The following is a 13,174-nucleotide window of genomic DNA, read 5'->3' as shown; positions in this document are numbered from 1 at the left end:
TATGCACGCATATATGATGATACCATGGCCGGTACCAAGGCAACCACAGTTACCGACACGAGTGGAAAGAACAAACGCAAGTTCTTTCAGCATACGACTGGTATTGCGGAGACGAAGTCTACGGACAACGCCTCCAGGAAAAGCTTAACTCCAGCAAAGAATGGTAAAGCCCGTTTCCTTCGCACTCTGAGGCTCAAGAAAGAAGGGCGATGCTTCTATTGCGAGGAGCGGGGCCACACAAAGAATGAGTGTCCTAAGCGGAAGAACCAAAAGTTGGTGCTAGGACCGAAGCTCCAGGCGGGTCCACATACCGCAGCCAAGGGAGCAAACCAAGTCGCGATGATAGGTATTTCAGTAAATGTCATTACCTGCCTACTCTCTTGTAATTGTACTTTCAATACTTCGTTGTTTGGTTCCCATGACCTTTTCCGAGTTTATGGAGAAGTTAGGGACCAACAGGTTCACATTCTCTTTGATCCGGGCAGCTCTCACAATTTTGTTAATTACAAATTTGTGCAGAAGATGGGGCTGTCCACAGTACCTAGCGACCACACCTACGAGTTGCAGCTTCCAACTGGGAAGCAGTTTTGGGATCGCAAGGTTGAAGCGCTTTCTATCCAGATTCAAGCCTACACGGGAGCTCTTACATGTTATGTTATGCATCTGGAGCATGTAGACTTGTTGATCGGGATAGAGTGGTTTAAAACCCATAATATTCAGATCGGATGGACAGAGCATACACTTTCTTTCGTAGATAAGGACACCCGATTTTGTATTCAGTGTGATAAAATTCCCCCTTCTCAGGGGCCTATTGTATCTGCGATGCAGCTTCGGAATATATTAAACAATTCTCATTATGATGTCTATCAGTGTGTTTTTTGATTCCGCTTTCTTCATTTGTTGTTTGAACACCGTGAATTGAGAATGTTGTTAGATACTTTTAAGGACGTATTCCCAGCTCAACTGCCGGAAGGTTTACCTCCAGAACGGGCAGTAGATCATCGCATAGACTTAGTCCCGGGGGCTCAACCTATCAGTGTACCACCTTATAGGATGAGCCAGGTAGAGGAGGATGAGTTAGCTAGCCAACTACAGGATTACCTGAATATGGGCTATATCCGCCCAAGTAAATCACCTTGGGGTGCACCTGTCCTCTTAAGAAAGAAGAAAGATTCTTCCTAGAGAATGTGTATAGATTATAAACGATTAAATAAAGTCACAATTAAGAACCGCTATCCTTTACCTCGTTCCGATGATTTGATAGACCGTTTGGCCGGAGCGAAGTATTTCACTAAGATTGATTTGCGTACGGGTTATCACCAAATCCGTATCTATGCTAAACACATAGATAGGACCGCATTCCGGACTAGATATGGTCATTACGAGTTCCTCGTATTACCTTTTGGTTTGACCAATGCTCCTGCTACTTTTCAGCAGATGATGAACGATTTGTTCAGGGATTTTCTGGGCAAATTTGTTGTAGTGTTCTTAGATGATATCTTGGTATATAGTAAGACGCTTGAGGATCACATAGGACACCTTCGGGTTGTCTTAGTTGTTCTAAGACAGCATAAGCTTTATGCCAAGATGAGTAAATGTGACTTCTTTATGAAGGAGATCATTTACTTAGGACACAAGATTTCTTCTGAAGGTATTAGTATTGATCTGGATCGTATCCAGAAGGTTTTAGAATGGCCTATCCCTCAGACTGTGAAACAACTTCGTTCTTTCCTAGGATTTACGGTATTTCTTCGGAAGTCAGTGCGTGATTATTCACGAATCACAGCACCCTTGACCAACATATTGAAAGGTCGTGGACGCAGGTCTACCCAGCCGATCTCTTGGAATGATGCAATGAACAAGGCTTTTGAAACCTTGAAGTTTTCTATCAAGGATAAAAGATACTTTATCTGAGGTCAGATCAATCAATGGCGATACTATTTCGGACTATCCTTTGATATGCCTTCTATAAAATTGGACAAATCCCAAGAATGATCGCAACGCGGTCAGACTCTGAGGGATTGGCCAAGTTAGTATCGCAGCCACTTTCTTCGGATCCATTTCCACCCCCTGTGGAGTAATTATGAATCCTAAATATTCCAGCCTAATCATACACAGTATAGTTTTCTTTTTATTTACATAAAGACTGGCTTTCCTCAAAGTACTAAACGCTATTTTCAAGTGTTCACGATACTCAGTAATACTTTTACTGAACACTAGAATATCGTCAATAAAATGTACTACAAACTTTCCGATATACGGACGTCGTAAATCGTTCATAAGCATGACGAATGTCGCTGGAGCATTGGTAAGTCCGAAGGGCATTACCAAAAACTCATAATGACCAAACCTGCTTCTAAAAGCGGTTTTATGCACATCCTCGGCTCTAATCCGGATTTGATGGTAGACACACTTAAGATCTATCTTGCTGAAAATCACGGCTCCATGTAATGCATCTAGCAAATCATCAATCCGAGCCATCGGATACCTGTGCTTAACAGTGATATTATTCCATGCTCTGTAATCTATACAGAGGCGAAACGTATCATCCTTTTTCTTCTTTAATATCACTGGCGAAGCAAAAGGTGAGAAACTTGGTTAAATCTGCCCCAACTTGAGGTATTCTTCTAGTTGTCTACGCACCTCCGCCTCTTCAGTAAAACTCATTCTATAGGGAGGTCTATTTACAGGTTCTGCCCCCGGGATTAGTTCAATCTTATGCTGAACTTTCCGCTCTGGAGGTAACCCATAAGGTAGTTCATCCCTAAAACATTCAGAGAACTTCTCTCATATCTCTTTAGCCAACTCGGCCATTTTTCCATCTTGGGTAGCCTCAATGCTAGTCGATGCATCATCAATCGACTCTACCGATGCTATACACAGACACAGAAACTCTTTCGGAGTCCTCCGAATTTCCATGGCTGAAATCAATGGTCCTCGAGGTAAATCCTTTTCACCTCGCAAAACATATTCTACCCCGTTCATCTTGAACTGGTAAATATGCTTTTTCCAATCAATGGCTGGATTTTTCCAAAAATGCCAAGCCATGCCTAGGGCTATATCTGCGTGAGCAAGTCTGGTCAGTTCAAAGTCCAGCTTCTCAACATAGTCATGAATTCGAAGTTCCAACTGGGTAACCCTTTGGTCCCATACTTCAGTTGAACTTCCATCCGCCATCCTGACCGTATAAGCATAGTCAGACGGACTAGTTTTCAACTTGAGCCTCTTAATAAGCTTCGAGTTGATTACATTGTGTGTTGACGCTGAGTCAAACAACACAATCACATCATGACTGGCTACTTGCCCTTTCATTTTAATCAACTCGGGCTCATCGAAAACCGTATACCCCGTTGCTGCGGGCTTTGAAAGGATGCTATCAGGTGCACCGCTTACTAACTTAGTAACAGACACACTTAACAACACAGGTACTAACCTCTGAGAAGGTCCCGCCAATTGCATCTGCATATCTTCCGCATTGGGACTCTCCTGCATTTCCGCGTCGCATTCAGATATTATCATATTGGCCGTGCGACGGTCTTTATTCAGTGGACAATCTTTCCACTGATGCCGTTGAAGGCAGCCGAAGCACAATCCTTCTGCACAATCCTTCTTTTCTAGCTTTCTCTTTTTGTTCAGGGGTCAACGAGGACTTTGACCAAGCCCGGGCTGCCATTGGAGTTATTTTCCTTTTCACCCCAACGGTGGTACTTGTTTTTGCTGGTCCCTCAACCGGCTTCACCTGCTTGGTTTGGCCACTTGGCTGCGAGACACTTACCTTTGAAGTCCATTTCCTCTGAAATCCCCCTTTTCTCGGGTACTCATACTGAGTCCCTGCCTGCACAAATCCATTAGATTTGCCTCTGGCATCCTCATAGTTCAAGGCTACTGCAATAGATTCATCTAATGTAGTCACATATTTAGCCCGAACTTCCATTTTAATCTTGTCGTTCAGTCCATAGCTATAGTATTTCAACTGAACCGACATAGGGAGAGGGTCTGTTATCTTCATAACACATTCCCTAAACTTGTCAGTGTACTCTGCCACCGACAGACTCCTCTGACGAAGGTTTCTATAAGCATCCCAAGCTCGGGACTCTTCATCAGGTGGAAGAAAGTGTTTCTTAAGTTCAGCTTTAAACCCTTCCCAGGTGGTAGGGGGAACTTGATCTTTCTGTACTTTATCCACCATCTATCCGCTGCCTCAATAAACAGGTGAGTGGCCTCACGGATTTTCTTTAGATCAGATCTGATTTCACAAATGGCGAAGGCTTCTTCCTACTTGTGTAACCAAACCTCGATCACATCAGAACTGCGCTCGGTCATCCGACCAGCATACTTCTCCGGTCTTTAGTTGGCAATAGTAGGCACCTTGACCCTCGCACGCTCTGATGAATGTATACTGGGCTCTGGCTCTGCTGGAGCTTTGCCCTTATCAATTCTAGATGGCCTAGCCGACAAGGCTTGCACCATCTCCCTAATCTCATTCTGACCAGCGTTCACTTGAAGCTGCTGGTTCATGATTTGCTGTAAAGCTTCTTCTAATACCGAAATCCTACCGACCAGAGTAGGTGTTGTGTGATGGGACATTTGTTGTGTAGACCGGGCTCTAGATTCGCTAGGATTCACCCTGGAATCTTGTCCTTCTGCCTCCATAGTTTCAAAAGGGAAAATAGGGTTTTTTTTTTCTTTTTCTTTTTCAGATTCCCCTTTTGTTATGCAGGAATAATAAACGACAGCCTCTGCTGTATAGAACGAATCGACTGCAACTAAAAATTTATATAAAAGAGAAAAGAACGGCTCCCTGGAATCTCCTCGCAGGTTTTAAAAGGAATCGGGACAAGGTTCCGCTCGTCACTGTTCGGGGTCTGAAATTGGCTGGCCAGCGTCGCGCTTCCCAGAAACCTTTCTATGTGTGCCTTTCGCTTTTACACGGTTCTGGCTCTGCCAAGCCCAAATTTCTGTGTTGTTGCATCGCCATGGCTGCCACATCGAGCACTACCAGCAAATTGTCGGACCACCAGCTCGTTCACTCGGAGAACACCGTCAGCGAAATTTCCCACAACCCGAACTCCGCCACCACGCTGTTCGTCGTCACGGGCAACCGATTCCTTCTCTCCCGTTCGTCTAGCCTTTGATCTCTACCATAGGCTCTGATACCAATTGAAACGAACCTATTCTATCCCTCTCTTGGTCAAACGCAATCACGGGCGATGACATATCGTTTTTCCACCCAGCCTTGCTCTCGTGGATCGCATTTTTCATCTGATACGTAATTTCTTTGTCTCATGCCTATCCACAAAACCCAGAACTCCCTAGATGGTTCCCTCTGCCACATGTCATCATTTTAGCCCTTTTCTTGGTACACCATTTACCCCTCTCTTGGGGCACAATTAAACCATTTGCCCCTTGATATTATTACACATTTAGGTGCACCTAGGCCTAAGCACTCAGAACCACCTAGTCAATGCCATTACACCCTCACCTAGGACCTTGGCAGTTACTTCTCTTGACCATTTTATTTACGCACATTAAATATTACAGAAGTCGGTCATGCTATCTCGGCTGGAGCATAACAGTGATGGAGGTCATCTAACTCGTCTTTATATACAAAAAGATCATTGTTTGCCATTGCAACTGAGACAACATGCCCAAATTTTTATTTTTATTTTTACAGAAGAAGATCATTGTTTGCCATTGCAACTGAGGCATCATGCCCAAGTCCCCAAAAAATTTCACTGAACCAAGTGACTGCCCTAAGCAACCACACAAGTAAATCGCCTGCACTAGGTAAGAGTGACCAACGATGCATAGAGTCAACAAATTTGCTACCAAGTGATAACCAATCACAAGGGGCACCACACAGTCTGCTGTAATTGACTGTACAGCTGGCAAAAGTCAACATGCAGTCAAACTTTGACAGCTGCAAATGTCCACCACAATGGAACTGCAAACACTCCAAAACTGAGTCCATTCAGTTGGAATTAGAGGGTATAGAGGCTGGTTACTGTCAGACAGGAATTCAGCAACAGAAAGGCGGCATGATGTGGCACAATTTCCTCTAATATTGGCAGCGAAAATCCCCAAATGTGGGTCGACTAGCAAGGCAGAGATAATCCCAAAATCGGTCACTGTTTTAGTGCTTAATTGACCACCAAACAGCAACTCAATACCTCCAGAACTTGGCAGCCAGTTTGGGGCCAACAATGGCTACTGTTTGGGGCAGATTTGAGCAGGTCGTATCTCCAAAGCACCCTCTCCGCCTGTAGGCGACCTGATATGAAGCAGTTTGGGGCCAAATATAGCTGTGCAGCAGCAATATGAGACTCCTGTAGGCAACAGCTGAGTGAGTACACCTGAGCCAAAATCATGTCTCCTGAAAGCTGGAAATGCACCAGAAAAAGAGGTGACAGCCTGCAGATCTGCAACAGGGGCAGATAGAGATCAAAGGCAGGGACTTAGACATGAATTTGGCCGCAATCCTGCTGTAGCATGAGGCGCAGCAAAGGGGCGACCAATCGAACAGCTAGAACCAGGCTGATTTCCTCCAAGGGCAACAAGAAACTCAAAATTTCTGCCTGAGGAAGGAAGGTCGATCAGCAGAAGGGCTCGTGGTTAGAGAGAGATACCCGGGCAGAATCGATGGCACTGTTAGAAAGCAATGCTGTTGGAGACCACAGCAGGAACAAAACATAGGTGCATTGCACAACTGCATGAAGTGAAAATACAAGCCATAATAATGTCTAGCCCTGATGTAAGCCTAGGGTAGAACTAACAGTCCTAAGAGTCATACATTGACTAACAGGACTAAGTGTCCAAAATGAACTGAAATCTAGCAAGAAATAACATGAAACTATTCTCCTACTAATCGTAATGGCACTATTACATCATGTTCTCGTAATATGCATGCTCTCCAAAATGAAGGCAAAAGCTGTTCTAGTCTAGCTAGGCTTCATGTTTGTAGGATTACAATGATGCTGAATTCGTATTCATCAACATGCTTGTCTTGTCCAAATATGCATAGAGTCAACAAATTATCCTAGAGCACATATTGAACCTAGAGTGGACTAAATTGTCCTAGGGTTAAGCATACATATATGGTACATGCAATAGGTTAATAGCAGCTTTCTCCCCAACAGTGCCATGCAAAGCCATAACTAAGAAAGAATTGCAATCATGGCTGCTTTATCCTACGATGGTTTTGTCTTATAGATTATCCAAGTGTGCATACTATCCAAAAAGACTATCCTAAAATACTAAGATACATAGCTGTTTCATTACATAAGTTCACTTTCCTAGCTTTCCCACACTCATGCCTCTTTCCTCCTTTATACTTGGGACTCATGATATGGGGCCAAACACATCTAGGCACTCAAATCCCATATTCTCCAACTAAGCCATGCACAACCGCCGATGAGGATATGTAGGCCATGCAACAACTCTGGTGGAGTGACTCCAGCTGAAATGCCAGCCTCAGATATGATAGGGAAACCACAAAAGGATGCAGCAACCCCTCTAGCAAGAATTTAAAACTTGAGTTTTTCATGAACCACGCTCACAAAAGCAGAAGGCAGTTGCAACTTCAAATTTAACAAAAACCCAAAAAATTTTAAAGAATACAAACCATTGCAAGCCACAAATCACTCACCAGGTCGATAGGAAGCAGCTTGGAAAAAAACTGGTAGCTTCACTTGTAACTCTCTTCCCTGTATAAATAATGGATGAAGCTGATGGTAGCTATGAGCCGGCAACGTAGCTTTGAATATATTGGAATTGCCTCCTAGGACTTTAAACAAATAAGCAGGCATTACTTAGTGCTGCTTAACTTCAACAATTCAATGAGAATAGATCCCTTGAAAGTTAACAATGAACAAAAGGCTATATACTTGTATGTTTGTAAAAGTCATCACTTCGCTTTCATGTCAATCCGATTTCCGAAGGGTGAATGTATCAAGATTTCAGCTTCTAAATGAGAGAATTATGCAACCCATGATAAATCAAAATCTTTCCTTTTACTGAGGTGCCTTATTCCATGATTCAAATATACAGCTACTCCAAAATCAAGGGCTACGTTGGGTATTTTAAGAATTACGAGATGAGTTGTTAAATATAGCAAAATCCCCACAAAATTATGTGACATGCACGCAAGGGTAATATTAAGGGAGTAAATCACATCTCCTTAGTACAATGCATATGAAAAGTCAGGACACTTGCAAAATCTAAAGAGAGAAGTTTACTACTATGTTAAGAAAGATACCCTGACTTCATTCCTTATTATCTCAAAATCTAAAGAGAGAAGTATACTACTATGTTAAGAAAGGAACCTGACTTCATTCCTTATTATCTCAAAATCTAAGGAGAGAAGTATACTATGCCCATGGTTTACCTAGGGTAAATGACCTCGAGTCTAGAACTAGAACTCACTAAGATTGAGGACTTTTTAGGGATAAGTGTATATATAAAAACATAAGCCCAAACTTATCATGTAAAAGCAAAATGAATAATGTTACAAGGACCTCATAATAATCACCCAAAAGTTCAAGCCATAGACTCCACGCAATGCATAATGATGAACATTTATTAGTTTTACACAAACCGACACACACAACCATCCATTACACGGTCCCAAACAAAAGTTCTAAGAAAAAAAACTTACGCAACTGATAGGGCAATGTACCGCAAAAATAAAGTAATTGTCAAATAGGAAGAAAGTCGAGGTGTCTTAAAAGTGACAATGGGAGAGCGTATCTGTCATAAGATCTTGTACATTTCTATGAGAGAAATGGAATCACATAGTAGTGTACTGCTATAGACAATCTAGAACACAACAACGCTGCCGAAAAGGAAAGCAAGACAATTTGAGAAAGAGGAGACATACATTGCATACAAAATATCTGACAAATGCATAGGAGTGGACTTTGTGGTAAATGGAAATTTTGCAAAGGATGTGTATGGTAACAATAATGGGACTCGTTCTTTAATGGAGTAGGAAGGCAAAAGGTTGCACAATATATGCTGGATATACCGTTATTGACAGGAAGCAAATCTATTGTTGACAATGACACCAAAGAAGAATTTATCTATTAAATGTAAAGCTCAAATAGGAAGAAAGTTGAAGTGTCTTAGAAGTGACAATTGAGAGAGTATCTATCACAAGAGCTTGTAGATTTGTACAAGAGAACTGGAATTACAAATATTGTATTCATATAGACACTCTAGAACACAACAAGGCTGCCAATAAGGAAAACCATACAATTTATGAAAGTGTTGGATATGCATTGCATACACAAAATCTGACAAATTCATAGGATTGGACTTTGTAGCAACTTTTGCACCCAAGAATGACAATCACCACACTGCTTATAATATTTAGAAGTATACATGATACAAACACCAAGTTTTGGAGGAAGGAAAAGTGCTAGAAACTTAAGTTTTGAAGGATGGAAAACTGCTAGAAACCTTAGGTTCCAACACAGGGTGTACAAGCACAATGCCTCTCAGATTTTGGGCTCAAAGGCCTTTTTGACCTTCTACAAAAGTTAAGACTAGAATATATCCAATCGTACACATTTAGATTTTTTATTGTTCTAAAATCCAAAAATCTACACAGGAAAAAAAAAGAAAGAGAACAAAATAGAAGAAAAGGTAACAAAAAGCTTTGAAAAACAAAAGGAAGACGTACTTAGCAAGCAAAGCAACACTTTCATCGTCATCAATGCCCAAGCATAAGCAGCTATTCTGGAGCTCTAAGCAAACCCAGTGCTTACTAAAATATGTCCCAAAAAAAACAAAAGAGAAAGAAAACAGGAGGTGACTAAGCAAAAATAAACAAGCAAATCAAGAAATAAAATCTTCCAAAAAACATGAATAAAATCTCTCTCTCTCTCTCTCTCTCTCTCTCTCTCTCTCTCTCGTAGGAATGAAATAAAGAATTTACAGAAGGAATGAATTATTTAAAATGTAAAAAACTAAATGAACCCCTTACACTTGTGTTCCCACTTCCTACAAAGATGCAAAAACACATTCCTAACTTAAGAAACACATGCATACTCAATCAACTCTCTTTTGAAACTAAAAGAAAAATGGGTTATTCAGCTTCCCGCTTTTTGTCTTCAGCTTATGTTCAATCATTTTAAACATGCCTAAGGCCGATACACCATAGATAAAAGACTTCATATCTAAGATTGTGTGTAATTTTTTCATTATTTTTCTTGGATTATACCTCTTGTGTATTAGTAAAGTGATCACATTACTACATTGAGCGATAAAAGACTCCTTTCACGTTTATCATATCTATCAACCTCTAATCATACAGTAGATAGAGAAAGTCCAAGATCTAACAAAACACAAGAATCCCCTCTTGAAGTGCAGTTCAGTTCCCAAGAGTCACAAGGATAGATTCCTTCTCCAAAAGCACAAGCGTCTTTGTACATAAAGTCTTGAAAGTCGGGGACATCTGGTACAAATAAATCATCTATAAAATGCCTAGCTTGACTAAGCTTATGTAAAATGATAGGGCAGGTATTGATAGAAATAAGACGTTGCATAGACTCAAATTCATAAGTGAAAAGATAAAAGTTTGCTAAAAAGACAGCACAATTAGTGCCCATAGGGATTCCTATAATTTATATACCTAGATGAATCCAGGAACATTCCCAAGCTCATCCTCTAAATACACAACATAGTGCAGTTTCAATCTCATGATAGTCACTCATAAGATTGAAAACCATAAAGTCCATCACGCATAGCACGGACTAGCTACTATGACATCCCCACTAACGTCATCAGCGCCCAACAGTGGGTGTAGACCATAGCATAAAAGTATGCTCTCACACATGCAAATCCACACATCCACACATACTTGAGCATCCATTTATACAAAGTCTTCGTACTGAGTTTCTGTCAGCACTCCAGAGGTGAAGGGCAAACTCAGCCATGACGAAGGCTAGCACTAAAGGAGAAGGCTAATCCAAACGCAGTTCAAATCTCTTCATTCAAGCTACAACTGCTTGTGAAGTCTAAACGATTTCCTTTTAGTCCCTCCCAAACGAGCATCTAAATCTAAATCTAGCTGATAGGGCAATGCATCATTTAAGATAGAAAGAATTATCCCAATACCAACAGGCCACAACTTGGATGCAATTCCTATAATTTATTGAAACAAAGAATCAATCACCTATTGTGATGTGAAGATTATCTAAAAGAAAATCTATCCAAGAGCAAACATCTTCAACATTTACTACCTTTGTGTATCTTTTCTTTATAGAATCAATGTCATAATCTTTATTATTGTTAAAGAAATCTTTATTTCTTTCCTTTCTTTTGCACCTTTGATCCGTTCATTGTCTTCACCCTCCCTCGAGCTCTCCTCATCCAGACGGCACGTGGTGGCAAACCTCTACAACCTATGGCACCCCAATGTCCACACAAGCAACCTCCATCAATAAGACAACATGCAGGATTTGGCGATGGAAGGACTCTCTAGTGGAGCTATGAGGACACAAAGTGGCTATCCAGCATTTATGTAGGTGACGACTCACGAGACCCCTCACTCAAGCTCACCCCTCACTCAAACTCATCCAAGGGTGGTTTAAGTGCTTGCTACTCCGTCATGCATGTTCCAATATATTGTTGCTTTCATGGACAATGACATCATAAAAATTTAAATCTATTACATGCAAAAGCTCAATTTGGAAGAAAAATGAAGCGTCATAGAAGTGAGACTGTTTCGTAAATGGGGAGAAGTACTATGTTTAGTAAATGGAATAAAGCTACGAATATGAAAAGGGGATTTTATCGGAGAGAGTATCTCTCACAGGATCTTGTAGATTTCTACAAGTGAAATGAATCACAGGATTGTTTACAGCAGACATTCTGCTGCCAAAAAGGAAAATCAAGATAAATTGTTAAAATCTTGGCGTACACAAAATCTGACAAATTTATAGGAGGGGACTTTGTAGAAACTTTTGCACCCAAGTACGTGGAAAAACATCAGCCAGGTTGATGTCAATGAGTTATAGGCATTGGCACGACCTTATCTATAGCTCCGTGAAATAGGGATGGCAAATAATCCCTTGCAAGTAGTAGTACAATTAAGTTCTAGAATGCCCATTCTGTTTCTACGTAAGCAAAAATCCAGCACACATGTAAGACAAGTTTCTGAGAGCTACTGAAGAAACTCTTGAATTCGGATATAGCACTCAAGCGTGAGACCCCAATGCTAGATCCTCTTGTAAAGAGCCACAGTAGAAGTATAAGAGCACGATTATGATCTTACAGGTGGTTGGGTGTGCTTTATACGCATGTGCAGGAGTTAGCCTCTTTTGGACGCAATTAAGAGGACTCAGATTCAGGGGTCGTACAAGCAACGAAATGATCAACATATCACCGCGAGGAGGCTAAAGTCGCTAGTAAAACATGAAAACAAAAGAAAGATACCTTTCTGCCAAAAAGGGACATGATGGGTTATGTTAACAAGGACGTTTTTAGAGAAAAGGAACCAGCAATCGTTCTAATCATAAACGAGATGTAAAAAGCTGGTACAAAAACAGAAGCGAAGAAGTAAGCAAGAGCTCGATTACACTTACACAAGCGAGGACGCACAAGAAGTCTAGCGACCTGCATTTCTAGTCATCAACACGAAAGCACAGCTCCCTTCCCCTATACCCTGAAGAAACGATGATCCACTTAATCCACCCTTACACACAAGCAGCTCACGGCTTTATCTTGGTCACCCATATGGAGCTCATGTGGGAGAGTTTCGCTTTCAGTCTAACACGAAAAGAAAAAAAAAACAATTCACATCCACACATAAAACAAGTTGAATGACTTCTGTCATTCATAAGGCCTGCCTAGGAGCAAGGGTGCAGCTTCTTAGGGTGCACCCTTGCGATAATGTGGGCATAGAGATCAAGAGTGGGGAGAAACTTGAGAGAGAGAGAGAGAGAGAGAGAGAGAGAGAGAGAGAGAAAAAAAGATATATTGACGTTCGTAGAAAGCCTCACGGGCTTATGGGACAAAGTATCAAGTACAAAACAAAACCCTTACATATCTGGATCAACCAGAGAGTGCACATGGCAACTCAGCTCGAGCTTATTTTAGCACACATCTAAGTTGTAGTCCTATATCAAAATGGCCTTCATTACATCAGTTTAAGATTAAGGATCTTTAGATTTAG

General features: G+C 41.2%; 1 protein-coding gene across 4 annotated transcripts in view; it reads right to left on the bottom strand.

Moving 5' to 3' along the window:
* Positions 1 to 12,701, bottom strand: part of LOC147892842 (uncharacterized) — a 41,743-nt gene extending 29,042 nt beyond the window's left edge. For all 4 annotated transcript variants that reach the window (XM_087387549.1, XM_087387550.1, XM_087387548.1 and 1 more), the window contains exons 1-2: positions 12,585 to 12,701; positions 7,646 to 7,783 (exon numbers count right to left, since the gene is read on the bottom strand). In XM_087387549.1, the coding sequence (XP_087243675.1) occupies positions 7,646 to 7,783; positions 12,585 to 12,621 (175 nt within the window). In that variant the 5' untranslated portion in view covers positions 12,622 to 12,701. The remainder of the gene's footprint in view (positions 1 to 7,645; positions 7,784 to 12,584) is intronic.
* Between the last annotated feature and the right edge of the window lie 473 nt (positions 12,702 to 13,174).

Source organism: Dipteris shenzhenensis, chromosome 16 (genome assembly GCF_047967505.1).
Source record: "Dipteris shenzhenensis isolate YYH24624 ecotype China chromosome 16, Dip_SZ_1.0, whole genome shotgun sequence".
Classification (NCBI taxonomy): Eukaryota; Viridiplantae; Streptophyta; class Polypodiopsida; order Gleicheniales; family Dipteridaceae; genus Dipteris; species Dipteris shenzhenensis.
This window is presented reverse-complemented; position numbering and strand designations above follow the sequence as displayed.